General features: G+C 44.0%; 1 protein-coding gene across 12 annotated transcripts in view; it reads right to left on the minus strand.

Annotated features, from left to right (window-relative positions):
* Positions 1–16,039, minus strand: part of MCF2L (MCF.2 cell line derived transforming sequence like) — a 322,158-nt gene that overhangs the window by 129,570 nt on the left and 176,549 nt on the right. For 11 of the 12 annotated variants that reach the window (XM_029604679.1, XM_029604671.1, XM_029604675.1 and 8 more), the window contains exons 2-3: positions 8,734–8,817; positions 3,945–4,059 (exon numbers count right to left, since the gene is read on the minus strand). In XM_029604679.1, the coding sequence (XP_029460539.1) occupies positions 3,945–4,059; positions 8,734–8,809 (191 nt within the window). In that variant the 5' untranslated portion in view covers positions 8,810–8,817. Of the gene's footprint in view, positions 1–3,944; positions 4,060–8,733; positions 8,818–16,039 lie in introns of those variants that run through there. The other variant, XM_029604683.1, reaches the window with a different exon arrangement.

Genomic DNA, 16,039 nt, shown 5'->3' on the forward strand with positions numbered 1-16,039 from the left:
AATGAAAAGTACGTCATCACGCGTTATTTGGCCCATCAAGGGGGGTATCTAGTGCAAGCGCATCTGCACCACAGAACCAGAAGACATGGGTCGACCGATCTGCGGCAATCCAGAGATGCTGTGGAAGCTGCTCCAGGCCTCAGAACGTCTTGTTGCCATGACAGCAGGACCAGGAGTCCACATCCGACAGCGAGCAACTCATTCCTTCTCGGCCATTCTAAATTTACTTAGCAAAAGAAAGGGATAGGTTTTCCTCCTCCAGGCAACATGAAAATGCTTTATATTATTTCTGAGGGAACGTCTTTATTAAGATCAAAATGCTTAGGCAGATTAAGCCTTTTCTGAATTTGTCAGTTTTGAAAATGAGCTTTCACACATTGACTATTGTACTGCCCTATAGTTAGGGCTGCCCTTGAAATCGACCCGCAGCTTGCAGCTAAGACAAAATACCGCTGCCTGTATTGTCTCAGGTAGTCTACATAGTGCATCAGCAGGCCCTCTTGTGGAACCTGCATTGGCTCCCGGTGACCGAGTGATGTAGATTTGTTTATTTAAAAAGTATTTCTATTCTGTGCTAAATGGATTACATTATTGTTGGCATTTAAGATACTATGGAGGTCTATGCCCTCCACATTTGAATGGAAGATTAAAATGGCATGAGGCCAGTTCTGCAAAGAAACATCTACTGCAACTCCCTGCGGCTAAAACTTTTCATCATCTGGGGCTGCAAAATAGATTGTTATTCCTAGTCTTTGGAATGGCCTTCCTCAGGTTTCGAGGGGAGAGGAGGATCTATTGAGTTTTCAGAAACAGTTCAAAACATGGTTAATGACAACTGTCCCTGGCTGTTAACTTGTGTGAGGAAATGGAGGTTTACGCTGTTTATTTTATTGTATTTTATCTTGTATGTGAAGGGATTATTGTGATAATTGTTTTATTAATGTTGCACACCGCCTGGAGAGATTTTTGTCAATGACGCGCTTAACAAATTATTTTTAAATAAATAAATATATGCATTGTTAAAAATGGGAGAACAAACACACCGAACATTTTTTGCAAAAATGTAATGAATCTGAAGGTCAAGAGGAGATTAACATCTCAGTCTAAAATTCACCATCACTATTATATTATGGTTCCAATATTCCGTACAAGCATGCAAGTCTGCTGCCCATTGATAGCTGCTATTGCCTCATGCTATTGCCAATTGGTTTCTTCTTTGAGCCAATATATCAGGATATTTTTTGATAAGATAATCATACCGAGAATACTGAAATTTTAAAATTGTGTGCATATGTACAGTATATAAGTAGCTCCCAGGTTATTGTTATTATATGTCACCCATTACCAGTATAGACACCTGTCTAAAAACATGCTCATCAGATGGGGTAAGAAGACAAATGAGACAACCTGAACTTGGGGGAGTCAGGGGAGAAAGTGACAGAAGAAAAAAAAAATGTGAGAGACCAACAGAGCTGAGTGAGAGACAGAAGGGGTAAAATTTGGCTGGATGGGGGAAGGGAGATCGGTAGGGGATGGATAGATAAGAGAGAGGAAGGAAATAAGTGAGACATAGAAGGAAGAAAAGCTAGATAAGGTCAGAGGGATTAAACGAGACAGGGAGAAAGAAAATATGTCAAACGGTGTGAGCTGTAGCAGACGAGTCTAAATTTCTGTGCTTTAGACAAGTACATTTATTAAATACATAATCTTGGTTTGGCTTCCAAATAGAAATTAAACCTTCTATATCCCTTCTCCAAGATCTCTCAGCCTGGCAAGGTCTATACATTGCACCCATTTTCCCCAGACTGCAGGTGCCATGTTTTTGGGGGTTTTTTTACATATAAGAAATTCACAGGTTGCGAGTGACAGGTAATTGCAGCCCTGTGACTTCCCTGGCCAATCCCGGCCAGCTCACAGTCCCTGCCTCCGCTGGCTCTCCTTCATTATGCTGAAGCGTCAAGCAGGATGGACACAAAGATGGAGGAACGAGAAAAAGAGGACATGGAGAGCCCCAAAAAATGTCCAAAATAAGTGGATGACATGCAAATGAGAGAAGTTCAAAAAAATGCAGATGAAACGAGGAGAGAGAGACAGACAGACAGAAAAGAACATGCAGAGATGAAGATAAAGGGAACCAAAAGACTGGGAAAAAAAAAAAAAAAAAGTTGTCACAGCTGTGTAGACCAGTTATAAATAACCCCCAGGCAGGAGCAGCACAGGACTCAGTGACCGGGTAGTGCTAGGTCTTCTGAAGACACTCACAAAGGCCACACTGGCTGCAGGGTACAGAGAAGTGCCCACAATGCACAGAACAAGAGTGCACAAAAAAAAAAAAAAAAAAGCAGGCAAGATAGGAACAAGACTAAGCAAGCACATGGCAAGGCCAGAGCAGGGTAAAACTGAAACAGGGTGCAGGGCAAGGTAGGTGTACCAGACGGACAAGACTGCAGAAGGCCAAAGTCAGGTACGAGGGTAAACGAGAAGGACACAGGCAAGACAGGCTAAGGTCAGAGCAGGCAGGGTACAAGCAGAGACGAGGAGGCGAGCTGAGCTCAGAGCAGGAAGCAAGTGAAGCCACGTCGAAGGTCAGGCCCCAGAAGTCCTGTCCAAGGCGGAGGGAAAAGCAGGGCAGGCAGGAAGACAGGAGCAAAGCAAGGCATGGTCAGGAATGGAGGCAGGAGCACAGCTAACAGGCATGCACAGGAGTCAGGAACAGGAACCTAGGCAAGGCCATGGTAAACCACTAGGGTGCCCAGAGCAGGGAGGAAGGGAGACACGAGGAGGAGGGAAGGGAGCTGCGAGTGAGGCCAGCTTTTAAAGTGGGGAGGTGTTGCCTCATGTGCCTTCAAGGCAAGCCCCTGCAGGTCAGACTGCAGCTCACTGGGGGCCCCTGCAGGCGGGAGGGCCATACAGCTGCCAGAACTGTTACAACAGTTTGTTTAATTTTTGCTATATTTTATTTCCTGCATTAATTCAACTCAGTTTTCACTCCACTGCTCTAGATTACCTCATCCACATCGAATGCTCGCTGTTGAATAGACCACGCGATCCTGGGCGGACATCATGAACAGAGGGTGGAAAAGGTTGCACAAAGCGAGGACAGAGTCACCAACCCGCCTCGATTGTTCTAGAGTACCCAGCAATTGAAGATTAACTTCTCAGGACACTGCTGCAAGCAGCTTGGGGAAAAAAACTCAGAGAAGTCTCAAAATAAAAAGAACACTAACTAGCAAATCAGATCTGTCTGGTTAGTTTCACATAGTCCTGGAGACTACAGTCTGGACATCAAGTTTTAAGAAGAAAGAAAATAAGGGGAATGCCACAAATGACAGGAGACCCAACTTCGGTAAGGTAGACATAATTAGTTTTCTTTTAAGCAAGCTCAGCATAATCTCAAACACTACAACCTAAAAGTGTCTCCTCAGTACTAAAGAGCATTTTAGTGAAAATGAAGTGTTTGAATTTTATGCGTGTGGGAGCTGTAGAACTACCAAGTCACATCTGCTTAGTTTTCTAAATTAAGCCTTCTTTACATATTCAGTGTCACTGCTCATGGGAAAAAAGACGGATTGTTCAGTTTAGGATGTCTTCTTCCTGCTCACAGTGTCACCAGAAAATTAGAAACCTCACAACCGCTTGTCGCCACTAGCAGAAAAACGAAAAAAAAACTTGAATGGAATTTTTTTGTTTTTTCACTATATAGTAACCAAGGAAGGTGCTAGTGAGAAAGATGGGCAGACCCTACCCAAAAACAATAGCATACAAACATACGTACAGAACTCAAGTTTTTCATGTTTGTATCATGAAGCACTCGAGGGGATGATTTTCATTTGACCACTGCTGGGCAGCAAATGCACCGTAAAACCTTTGCTCAGTAAATACGAGTGTCTGAAAGAGAATTGCCTCCATAGGCCTCCATTTTGTTTCAGCCGGAAGACACACACCTGGGGACACTGGTGAGGTATGTCAGAACGTTCTGGAACTCTCCCTCTGGGATTTCACTGAAATTTGGGTACTCTGGAAATGTGATAACAGGGCAGCCATTTTCCCCTCGTCCACCTAAAAATAGTAAACAAAATGTTTGACTTTAATAATATTTCTGATGCCACAGAAGCTTTGGCTCGAGGAGCCTTCTTGGGTGTCGGGAGACTGCTTTATCATCAGGATATCCTGCCTAATCCAAGACGACAGCATATTGCAAATGGACTTTCAAGCAGTGCCGGGTAATGCAAGAAGTGGCCTTCATTATACTGAAGGCCCCTGAGGGCTCCCTTCCATCTAAGCAGAACTACAGATGAATGGCTTAAAAGGATGTTAAAAAAAAAAAAAAGAATTATAGAAAAAAAAACTTCCGAATTGTGTCAGTCATCACTTCTTCACACACATAATGTTATTGTTAGTACGATTGTCTTGGAAACTGATCCACTTTGCCCTGGAAGAGACTCAAAAGCTAGATTTTCTACTAACTACTGTACACAAAGGACATGCTTCTTCAGCTCTGATATTTCACGGTCATGCATTATATGTAATATGGACTGTTATAGGCAGGGTTGACCAGATCATGATCCTATGCTCACATTAGAGACTTCATCTCTCCAATATCCTACCTATGTCCTCTCTCCCGATTAAGAGGACAGGTTTGGACTACTTTTTGAAACTGCGGTTTTGTAGCCACATTTGAAAAAAAATTGTGCACCTCTGGCAAAGACGAATCTCTACTGTAAATCTCAGTGCTAAATGAGAACCACCTGCTCAAAGTACATAAATCAAAGGGGTATTAAAAGCCGTTCGCCCTGGACCAATTCTAGGGGTATTTAGAGTATTTTGATTTAGCTGCAATCCAGGGGTTAAGTCCATACAAGAGAAGGCGGAGCGAGCGTGTCTTGCTCCGCCGAGGTTAACATGGGCAGAAGCAGCAGGGAGGGGGAAGGGGGGAGGTGAGATAACCGATGGCAATGACAACAATTTTAAAAATTGGTGCATTGCCATTGGTTGCCCAGTAGCTAAGAAGGATTTTAGGCGCGAATTGAGGCAGTTGGGAATCAGCAGCGAAGCAAGTGGCAGATTTCTGCATGCCTCAATTTTTTGTCGGTCGGTTTTTGAATTTTTACCATGGCGAGATTCTGGGGTTTTTTCAGCGCCATGAGGAGACCTAGGGCCAGGTTGGCGGCCCCCACCCCCGGGGCAACCTCCGATCACTTGCAGGCGAAGGCTGGCAGCGTGGTACAGGTCCTGGGCCCGGCCCATTCCCCTGGCCGGGCAGGTGAGTTTGCCCCAGCATAGGGCTCTGCAGAGCGCAGCGGCTGCTGCCGATGCCCAGCCCCCCTCGCCCCCAGCCTTTTTTGACCGCCTTTCGCTCACCTCCTCACTGCGGGGGGGGGGGGCGGCTGCCGATATTTTCATTGACACGCCAGGCAGGGACTTGGGGTGATCTTATTTGGCAGGCAGAGGAGCAGTGGCTCGCTTTTTGCAGACTTTGGGCTGGAATGGGGGGGGTGGGGGGCGGCAGTGCAGGAGGGCGTTGCGGTAGAGTTTACTTTGTGGGCAAAGGGGGTGGGTTGTGAGATGCCAAATAGCGGGTTTCGCATTTTTTTCAGAAACTGGGGGGTTGGGAAAACTCGATTAGCAGTTTTCTGATGAGACGAGTTTTGGGGGGGGGGGGGGGGGGGGGGATGAGTAGAGGGTACATTGAGCAGGGGGATAAACTGAAACCGATATGGTATTTAGACCTGTTGAAAATAGCGGAGCACTTGGCGGTGATGTGTCAGTCTAGGTACAAGGTTTTGCTGTTCCGAGTTGCGTTCTCCTTGGCATTTTTTGGAGCACTGAGGATCAGCGAATTGGTTGCCAGATCCAAGGCGAGCAAGGATGGGGTGGGGTTGAGGACCCAAGATGTTTGGGTTTATGAGTACCGTGTGACATTGCGCATTCGGAAATCCAAGATGGATCAAAAAGGAAAGGTGTTTTGGATTTCCTTGGTGCGGGTGCATGATTAGCTTGTTTGTCCGGTGCAGAGCACGCAAGCTTTTATACGAGTACGGCCGGAAATTGGGGGTTTCTTTTTAGTTCACGAGGACTGTTTACCGTTAACCATTTTCCAATTTGTTCGGGTGCTACAATGGGTGGTGGATGACTTAGGGTGGGAGGTGAGGAGGTACTCGCCTCATTCTTTTTGGATAGGTGCAGTAACTACGGCGGCGGAGTTGGGGTGGTCTGCTCGGTGGATTCAAACACTCTGACGTTGGAAGTCAGCAGCTTTCCGGTCTTATGTGTGGAAGTAAATTGAGAGGGGGGGGGGGGTGGAGTGGTCCTTACTGACTTAGCTAATCCAGTTATTTGCATTGCAGACAAAGCAGGGGTTGCATCTAATTGGGAATGTGCCTGGGACGTGGGCCATTCTTTTGTTCACCGTGCACAGCGAAGAGGCCTTACGGCGAACATTTGAATACTAGTCGGTGGATTGTGCGTTGGTTCGGAAGGGGGGGGGGGGGGGGAGTTGCTTTCTTTCCTCCAAGGGAAGGTTAAATATGGGGTGCCCCACGGCTAATGATTATTCATTTGGGGGGAAATGACATTGGTAGTGTCATGCCGTGATTTGTTGGCAATTATACGACAAGATTTGGCCAGTATTATTAACAGAATGCTGGGTACGAAGATGGGTTGGTCCGATATTATAGTTCGGATCACGCACCGGACGGAGCCCTTATGGCGTAACTGTGTCAAAAAGTTGAATCGCCAAATGGTTGTTTCAACAGGGTGGTTTTTGGGTGCGGCATACTTGGTCGTGGGAAGTATTGGGGGGTTTATTTCTAGGCGATGGGGTACATCTTTCAGACATTGGAAAGGACTTATTCAACAATGCCCTGGAGGAAGGATTCGAGCAACAACTGCACTAGATGGTGGTCGCAGTGGGGGAACAAAGGCAAATGGGTTGCCTTTGTTTGTGGCGGAAAACCCGAGCCCTAAGTTGTAATGTATTGGATTGGATTGTGAAGGATATTGGAGGAGGGGGGAAATGCTCGTGTAGTTTGGTGCTGCTACACGGGAAGGCCTAAAGAAGAAGGGGGTAGGGGGGCCGATGCTCAGGCTGCACGCTTACCCTTGCTGGTGCCGTGGCTGGGTAAGAGATGGGGGAGTGTCGAAATAGTCTTACCATTGGGACGCGGTGGTAAGTGAAGAGGGGCATGATGGAGGAGGGGGAGGGGATTATGTATAATAAGTTGTGGGGCTCGGGTTGTGTTTTAAACTGCGGCCTTGTTTTAAAGCCACATTGATGTTCCTGTGTTTTGTACGTGGGGGGGGGGGGGGGGTATAAATGGGGAGTGAGCAAGCTGCTGGTCTTACTTCCCTATGTTATAAAGTTTAGCAATATCAAACCAATACGATAAAAGAACAAGTACAAAAGACCTATAAAAAACTGTGGCCCATAAAAAAAAAGAAAATTTATTTAAAAATCTCCCATCATATACTTACAACTAACCTTGGGGATAAAATGCAAATTCAATATGAATGAGCAAGGGCAGTTTCTATTAAGCTTTGCTGCATGGACCACAGAATGTCTGCTGAACACATGCCTGCATGAAATTAGGAATCTTTCAGGCCGATACAGTAAAATCGGTGGGAGAGCCGGTGCTCAGAGGCGAGCGCCCGGGCCACTATTCTGGGCGCGTGATCCAGTATTTAAAGGAGGGCCCTCGTTAAAAAGAAGCACTAGGGACACTAGCGCGTCCCTAGCACCTCCTTTTTGACAGGAGCAGCGGCTGTCAGCGGGTTTGACAGCCGACGCTCAATTTTACCGGCGTCGGTTCTCGAACCTGCTGACAGCCACGGGTTCGGAAAACAGACGCTGGCTAAATTGAGCGGCCATCTTTTAATTTTTTTTTAAATTTTGGGGCCTCCGACTTAATATCGCTATGATATTAAGTCAGAGGGTGTACAGAAAAGCAGTTTTTTCTGCTTTTCTGTACACTTTCCCGGTGCTGGCAGAAATTAACGCCAGCCTTTGGGCAGGCGTTAATTTCTGAAAGTAAAATGTGCGGCTTGGCACATCTAAATAAGGCTTTCACCAAATTCTTGGCCACTGAAAGCTGATCCTCTGTTTTCTCACCTCATCAGGGTTCCATCAGCATGACTCCCCCCTTACTTCTGGGTAGAGACGAAAAGCCAGAGACCCTTCAATAATAAGCTTAGCTAAACCAGTGTGCCATAGAAAGGTCACTACTGCCCGATGCTCAAATCCAGACCCATGCCTGGGCTCTGCTCTCAACACCAGGCAGCAACAAGAGCATCCAGTTGTGACTCTTAAAATGTGCTCATCTGTAGTGATGCCGGCCTTCCCTTCCCTTCCTAGCTCCAGCATGAGCCCCAGAGCACGGAAATTAATGAGCATCCATGCAGGGCATTCATAGCCAGGAAGCACCTCCTCTCCCCCCTCCTGAGCCGCCTTCTTTTGGTCCCTTCAGCCTCCTTCTTATCCTCAGGCTGAGTAAGATGGGGAGAGCGTGCTCTGAGCACTGGATGCGACTCACTGAGCGTTGGGAACACCAGCAATAGAGGAAACTCCAGAAGTCCTAGGCATTTTAAGTTTGAAAACCTGATTGCTCATCTATCCATTATTTTATTGTTCCCATAAAAGATTTCTGAAACCTACAAAGAATCCGGGAGAGTGAGTGTGAGAGAATATGAATATACAGTTTTAGTAAACATTGACAGCATTTCTCTTCTGGTTCTTACCAGACAGATAGGCAAACTGTTTCTTCAGCTGATCCTCAATAGCTGTAGCAAAGAGAGGAAAGGTATCCTGATGCATGATTTCATCTGGAAATAAAAATTTACATTTCTGTTACTTGGTGTGAGATGTTTATATTTATAAAAAGTATGATAGGCAAGCAACCTGATAAGCTGGAGTTCCTGTGGACCAGTCATCTCCATGGCACCTAAAGACACCAACATCTGATACTGAAAAATAGTGCTTCCCAGTTGGGCACAAATGTACATTTTTTAAAATTTGTTTTTTCTCAAATCTTACATTTTGTCCTTCTAAATAATTTCATTTTTTTTAAAATAATTTCCTTGGAAGGCTTGAATATTCAGCTAGTTTGTATATGCAGTAATAAACGTCTGGGTGTCAAGGTATCCACAGATTTTAGGACAGTTCCATTGTCATGTAGCAGGACACCCCAACAGCTGTGTTTTCTTACACATGATAAGTGCCTACATCAGAGATGGCTGGATTATTTAATATCCAAACTGAATTCTACATATTTTGACTTCATGAATACATTTGTGAATATACCTAACTTTGACATGTAGTACAATGTACAACGTTGCAACACCCCCTCCCCCACACCCCTCCTCTGATGTTGGAAAACATGTCCTGGGGAGTATTGTTCCAAATCATTGTAGAGTCAAAAACCATCTGAGTGCGAAGAGAGGTCAAAAGGTCCAATATGTTCTCCTGGGTTGGTGGAAAATTGAAAATAAAGAATAAAAAAACAAACAACTTGCTTCCATAAAGATCATGAAGTTTGAGATGTATCTCTCTCTCATCAAAACATTCAGACAAGGCCTAGCAAGTGAGATAGCTTTAAACCTCTCAACAAACTTTATCAAAAATGCTTTCAAATACTTACACAATGGGGCTGATACTCAAAAGATCTAGGCACCTAACTTAAAGGAGTCAGGGGCTTAGATCGGTCTAAAGTCAGTGACGGCAAACTTCCGTCCTCGACTCGAGTGCCTCAAACAGGCCAGGTTTTCAGGATATCCACCATGAATATGCATGAGATAGATTTGCATACAATGGGGGCAGTGCATGCAAATCTCTTCATTGTAAATATCCTGAAAACCCGGCCGGTTTGTGGCACTCGAGGACTGAAGTTTGCCATCCGTGGTCTAAAATGAAAATTACCACCTCTCCCGCCACCTTCAATGTGCACCTAAATTTAGGCCCCTATTTAGGGGCCGAAGTGGGAGGAGCCAGGGACAGGTAGGGGAAAAATCTTTATGCAAGCAATACAATTAAAGAAAAAAAACAAACCAATTTAGACTCCCCGCCCCCCATTTTCAATAAATTTATATCGCCTTCTGTGCAATCAGTGGTGCGCATTGCACCCTGACCGTTCCCCATGATTCAGATTTCTATTCAGGTGTGTGGAAAGCCTTATTTAAAACAATAGTGTTTCCAAGTGGATGCCTGCAGAAACATGGAACTTTGTAGCAGACAGCACCGTAACTTGGGAAAGGCGCGATTGTCCAAAACAGCTTCTTAAATGGCGTCTTTTGCTTTATGATTTTCATACTTAACCATTAACCCTACAGCAGGGGCCTTTTCAGATTCTCAGCGACACTAATTCACCCAAAGACACTAAATTTAATCCGACAAAGTTAGAAAAAAAAAAAGTGGCCTTTCCTTTTGCAAATCCCAAGGCAGCCAGTGCTACAGAGATTCTTTATGCCACGTACTTTACATGTGCAAAGTGGGCGGGGCTAAAATACATTCTTTCAGGAGGTCTGCCCTAATCCTGCCCCTTTTCCTCACGGGGCAATTTTCAAAGAGGCTTCACCCATTTATGCAAAATTGCCTCTTTTTTATTTTTTTTAAATTTTTTATTTATGCATTTACACAATTTACAAGCATCCACTTGTTAAAGAAGTTTCCTCTAATACAGGAAGAGTAAGAAATCTATAAGACCTCACTTACAGGCAATTTAACTTCTATATTATAGTCGAATAGAAGAAATAACTGGAGTGCTTATAATGAGAGCGTATACAACATGTAAAAAAAGTAAATATAGAAACATCTGACAACCTAATGGTACCCCCCACTAAATTTCATTTACACACCAAACAGCAGGCCTAAGTGGGACTAGAATATGAATCCAGAAACGCTCTTAATCGTATTGGATCGAAAAAATACCTAACGCTGTCCCAGATACCATGAGACAGCACTTGCATGGAAATTGGAGTTTAAAGGTTGCTCCCTTTTGTACTGCTTCCTCTCTTAAATTTAGAAAAAAAAGGTTTTCTCCTTGCTTGTGTCTGCTTCATAAGATCTTGGTAACACCAGAGACTTTTTGTCCGAAGAATAAAGCTTGCTTACTCCTGAAGTGTTGCTTGAAAAATGTTATTCTTATCCATCAGAAATGTAAAATGTAACCAAAAGAGGTCTGCGATGGGTTACTGTCAACTCTTGTGATGAATCCAGCAAGGATGTTAAATCCTATTGATTGTTTTCAGCAGGATATAAGGAGTGGGCCTTTGAAAGAACTGGCTTAAGTTCTTCCGGGACCTTTAATATTTGAGAAACATACAACTTAAAATAAATCAATAGGAGACATATTTCTTAGAACAGGAAAGTTTAGGAATCTTAAGATATGAGCTCTTAATGTGTTCTCAGTCTTTTCAAGCCCGTTATTTACTTCACTATCACTCAAAACCATCGCCGACTGTACTTTCTCAACTTCCGCAACTCGTTTTTCCATTTTATTAAATTTTGTATTATAATCTCAGTAGCATTATTCTTAACTCGTTGTTTAACTTCAATGACCTCTTTAGTTAGACCCAGTATTGCTTTTCCCAACGATTGGAGAGCTTTCCAGATAGATAATAATGATCTCTCAGCATCAGGTAACAATTGCCTTTGCAATGAGAGTTCCTGGCTCACTTCTTTGCCCACGCCCGCTGCTAGGCCGTCACCATTTCCAAGACCCGCGGGTCTTAACCTAGCTGTAAGGTCCAGCCCGTCTCCCCCCCCCCCCCACACTGCTCCTTCGGACTCCACCTTATCTTCTTGCTCCTGCATGGTAAGTCCTTCCAAATTTCCAGTACGCTCGGGTGTTCCGGGCCCTTTCCGGATTACCTCCGTTGGGCTCACGACACTCCGCAGTCTCAATTCCTCGTCGCGGCCTGGTGGCACAGGCCTTATAGGTGATCCGGGGCTTAATGATGTTATCGGTCGGGGAGACTGGCTCACGCCCCAGAGCTTGCTCCTCTGCGACCCGATCTCCCGGCATCAGTGGGGGGGGGGATGGCGGCGAAAAAGCTCCCGATCCTGGGCTGAGATGGTTCCAGAGAGGTGGAGGAAACCTCTCCGCCCCTCACCCGGGCTTTCCGTTTGGTGTGAGGCATGTAAGTAACGATTAATGCTGAAAAATATCGGGAGCTCCTCACGCCACAACCGTTCAGGTCGCCATCTTGGAAATCTCTCCTTTGCCTCATGTTTTATGATATTTATATTTATTTCATTTTGTAAGAAATTATTTTGTACTCGACACAGGTAAATTAGAGAGATGTGCTTCGGGACCCCCCCGCAGGGATTTTGATTTTCCCCGCGGGCCCCGATTTTCAGGTTAGCGCGCACTAACTCAAAAATGAATTTTTTCCCGAAAATTTCTGAAAAAATTAAATCATTTTTCGGTTCTCCCGAACCATTCCAACTTAGGCAATTTTGTTGACATTGCCTAATTGGGGAAAAAACGATTGCACATCCCTAGTAAAATTATCACTTCCAATCCCCAAAATAATTTGGTGCAAAGAAAAACAGAAACTGCCGAGGTAGCCCGTATCAAGAATTTTCGTCAGTAGCAAAAATAGTAAAACGTTATTTCTTTTCCTTACCACAAAAAAAAAAACCTGTTTGTGATAATTAAAAACAGAATCATGAATGAAAGTTTTAAATTTACTGTGCAATTTATTAATTTAGAACTATCAGCTACAAACCCGGAGTCCATTCTTTTTAAGTGCTGTAGAAGGCTAAAATCAATCGTTCATGCAATCGATCAAAGAATAAAGGATGTGGAAAGTTTGCCAGCAGGTTAAAAAGTCAACCCGGCCATCATAATCAGTGGTTATAAACTGGGCAAGGGTAGAGAGCCAAACTAAGCAAGGCATGAAAACCTGAGGTTTCTGAAACCGGTACTAGAAAGAAACATTCACAGGTGGAAGTGAGAGCAATGCTAAAGGAAATCAAGTTGCTCAACCAGATATCTAGAAGAAAAGTTCAAAAATTAAAGATCTGCAGGCCGATGCCGCCAGTGTTAACACCACCTGAAGTCAGACTGCAGTGCAGCGTGGTCATGCAGCCTGCAAGCTGGCAATCGTGGGGTTAATATTTTCGTCTGTGGTCGGAGCACAGCTGATGTGCAGGTGTTGGAGGGTTAAGGTGGAGCTGTAGAGAGCCAGGCTGGGCCCTGCGGGAAGCTGGGCTCTGTTATACTGTGAATAAACATGTTTGGCTTCGCCCTGCTGGACTCAGCAGCCTCCGAGCTAACATGCAGGAGACAGCACACGCTGGCTGCAGAGAAAACTCAAGTCACTATTCAACTCTTCAGCACAATTTAAGCATTTATAAACTGTTGGCGAGGGGGGAAAACCTTTTGCATGTCAGCTAATAAAAAAATGCCAGCTCAACAGAGACTGAACGTGGAGACAAAGCCTTTAAATTTACTGTGCACGTAGCCAGTACTGGGGTAATGCCAGTGGCTAACAAGACCCTTAACAAGGTTAGGGGAAGCAAAACACTGAGAATGGCAACGTTTCTCAGCGGCTAAAAGTTCCAGTTGACTTATAAAGCACCTCCTGGTGGGTCTTATGTCGTAAAGGGCAGACTTAAAAGGTCAAGTAGCTTGGCCACCCATGAAGTGCTGTAATGGCCAAATGGAGCATGACCTTTGCCTTGGTGCTTTCTGAAATATAAGGATCATTCTTTTGCCTTCCTTCAATTTTAAAAACTGAATTTTCATAGTGGTGCAAATGTTGTAAAGCAGTTAACACCCTAGGCTGATATTTTAATGTGACAGAGGCGCATGTAATAAAGAGAATGCAAATATTCCCCCCAGTCATTGAACTGGATGAGGTAACGGAGGAGAGGTAGACAAAACGCCCAACAGAAATCTGTGGGTTGGGACCAGAAAGAGGTTTTTTTTTTTAGCCAGAAATCATCTCAAACTAGATCACAGATTGCCTCGGTGCCACTGTATTTCAGACTTCCAGTCGGACAGTACACGAGAAAGCAGTCACTGGTGCACTGGCCCAGTGAAGGGAAGGGTGAGCAGGAGGGTGGCCTGCAGGATGTCCTCCTGCGAGCAGGCGGGTGGAGGGTGGGGAGAGCAAAGCTTATCTGCCGCTGCTTCGCCCCCCTCTGCCGGATTTCCTCTGCAATAGAGACCGCATGGGGCTCTGTGGTCTCGTGAGACCTGCAGGCCCCGTGCAGTTCAGACTGCAGAGGGAAGCCGACAAGAGGAGGGAAAAAGCAGTAACAGATTAATTGCTGCTCAGACTTCTGCCGCTTCCAGGACAGGGAAAGGAAGGAGATGATACCAGGAGGAGTGGAGGAGAGGGAGAGAGAAGAGAAAGTAATGATCCTGAAGCTGGTGATGTCAGACAATGATGTGAACCACAACACAAAAAAGATTGAGAACCACTACACTGGCCTTTGTTCCTACCTTTGAACCCAATTTGACATAAAGGTAGACTGCTTTTCCTTTCATAGAAACTGAATGAAAAGAAGCGAGAGTCCCAAGGATGACTCTGTGCTCAATCTTCATTTTGAGGTATAAAAAGTAACAATTTATAATCCTAAACAGATCATTCTACCTTATACCTGTTTGAGTCCTTCGATTTTGATGCACGACAAGACAAAGACACTGATGCATGGTTTTAAAAATGGTAGATAAAAACCACAAAACACGTACGGGGGAAATTAACTACTTCAAGTTTAAACAAATCCTGCCTTCCAAAAAGCCCATTGCCAATAAAGCCAAGAACACCAAAAGTGCTACAGTTAGCTAAATTATGGAAATAAGAAATTGCCCAGTAGCAAAGATTGTTCGTTTTCTCTCACATGATCCTATGCCCAAGAATTTAATGTTAAAATGGGTACATTTTACAACCAGCTTTAGGAAGAACTGGCAGCTAATAAACATTCACAACTAAATGTATCCCCTTGTACTCCTGTACTGTCCAGGCAAACATACAACAAATAAAAAGCAGGGAAAAATGAATAACCATGGCCCTGCTCCCCAGCCAGAGATGTAAAATTTCCAGAAATGTTGGTAGAAAAAAAAAAAGTTGATTTTTTTTTTCAGGAAAAATAGAAAATTTGGAGAATATTGAAATACAAAAATTTTGTATAATATTTAAGCTTATGTTACAGCTTTTAAAGTACAAATGAGCTCAGTTAGCACATAAGACTTTCTTTTATTTAATATAAAACTAAGGCATTTATGCATTTCAATTTCCTAAGACCCAAACAGTTATTAAAAATAGAATTCAGTGATAGAGATTGTCCTACAAAAGTACTGCGAGCTGAGTATCTGAACAGACCTGAGATAATAAAACTTATTAAATTGCATTTATCCACAGTTCATGGTGATTTACAAGATAATATGCATAACTGAAGACACATGAATTAAATAAAAGCAGATGATCATCACCTACAAGTACAGATACTTTTCAATCATCACCAAAAGCTTGTTGAAAGAGAAAAAGTTTTCAACTGTTTTTTTTAAACACCTAAAAATCAATCAATCAATCCCAGAACATCGGGTAGAGTATTCCAGAACATAGGGCCAGCCACGGTGAAGGCCCATTCCTCAGCCTCACACAAGTGTACCAATTTAGGTGACAGAACCTCTAACATTGCCTTATTGGCAGAGCATAAAGTATGAGTAGGCAGGGAGATTTTTACAGCACTAGAAAAACATAATGGAGCTTCACGTACAATTGTGAACCATTTTTATGCGCTTCGCGACTGGAAGCCTATGTAGTGTTTGCAAGACTGGAAGAGTGTGTTCCTGTATCTTAGTGTCTGAATTCTGAAGCACTTCTAAAATCCATACTGAACTGTCAGGGTAAACCCATAAGCACTGAATTACAATAATCTAGCCCCGATAAAAACTAGTGACTGGAGCAACGTTCACAAATCAGGAAGGGAGAGAAACGGCATTGATTTGACGTAGCATTTTGAGCTTGAAAAGCAAAGAAATAACTAATACCCTTAATCTGGTGGCAAAAGGATACATCTGAGTTGTAAAGGATG

The sequence above is a fragment of the Rhinatrema bivittatum genome, chromosome 5 (assembly GCF_901001135.1).
Source record: "Rhinatrema bivittatum chromosome 5, aRhiBiv1.1, whole genome shotgun sequence".
NCBI lineage: Eukaryota > Metazoa > Chordata > Amphibia > Gymnophiona > Rhinatrematidae > Rhinatrema > Rhinatrema bivittatum.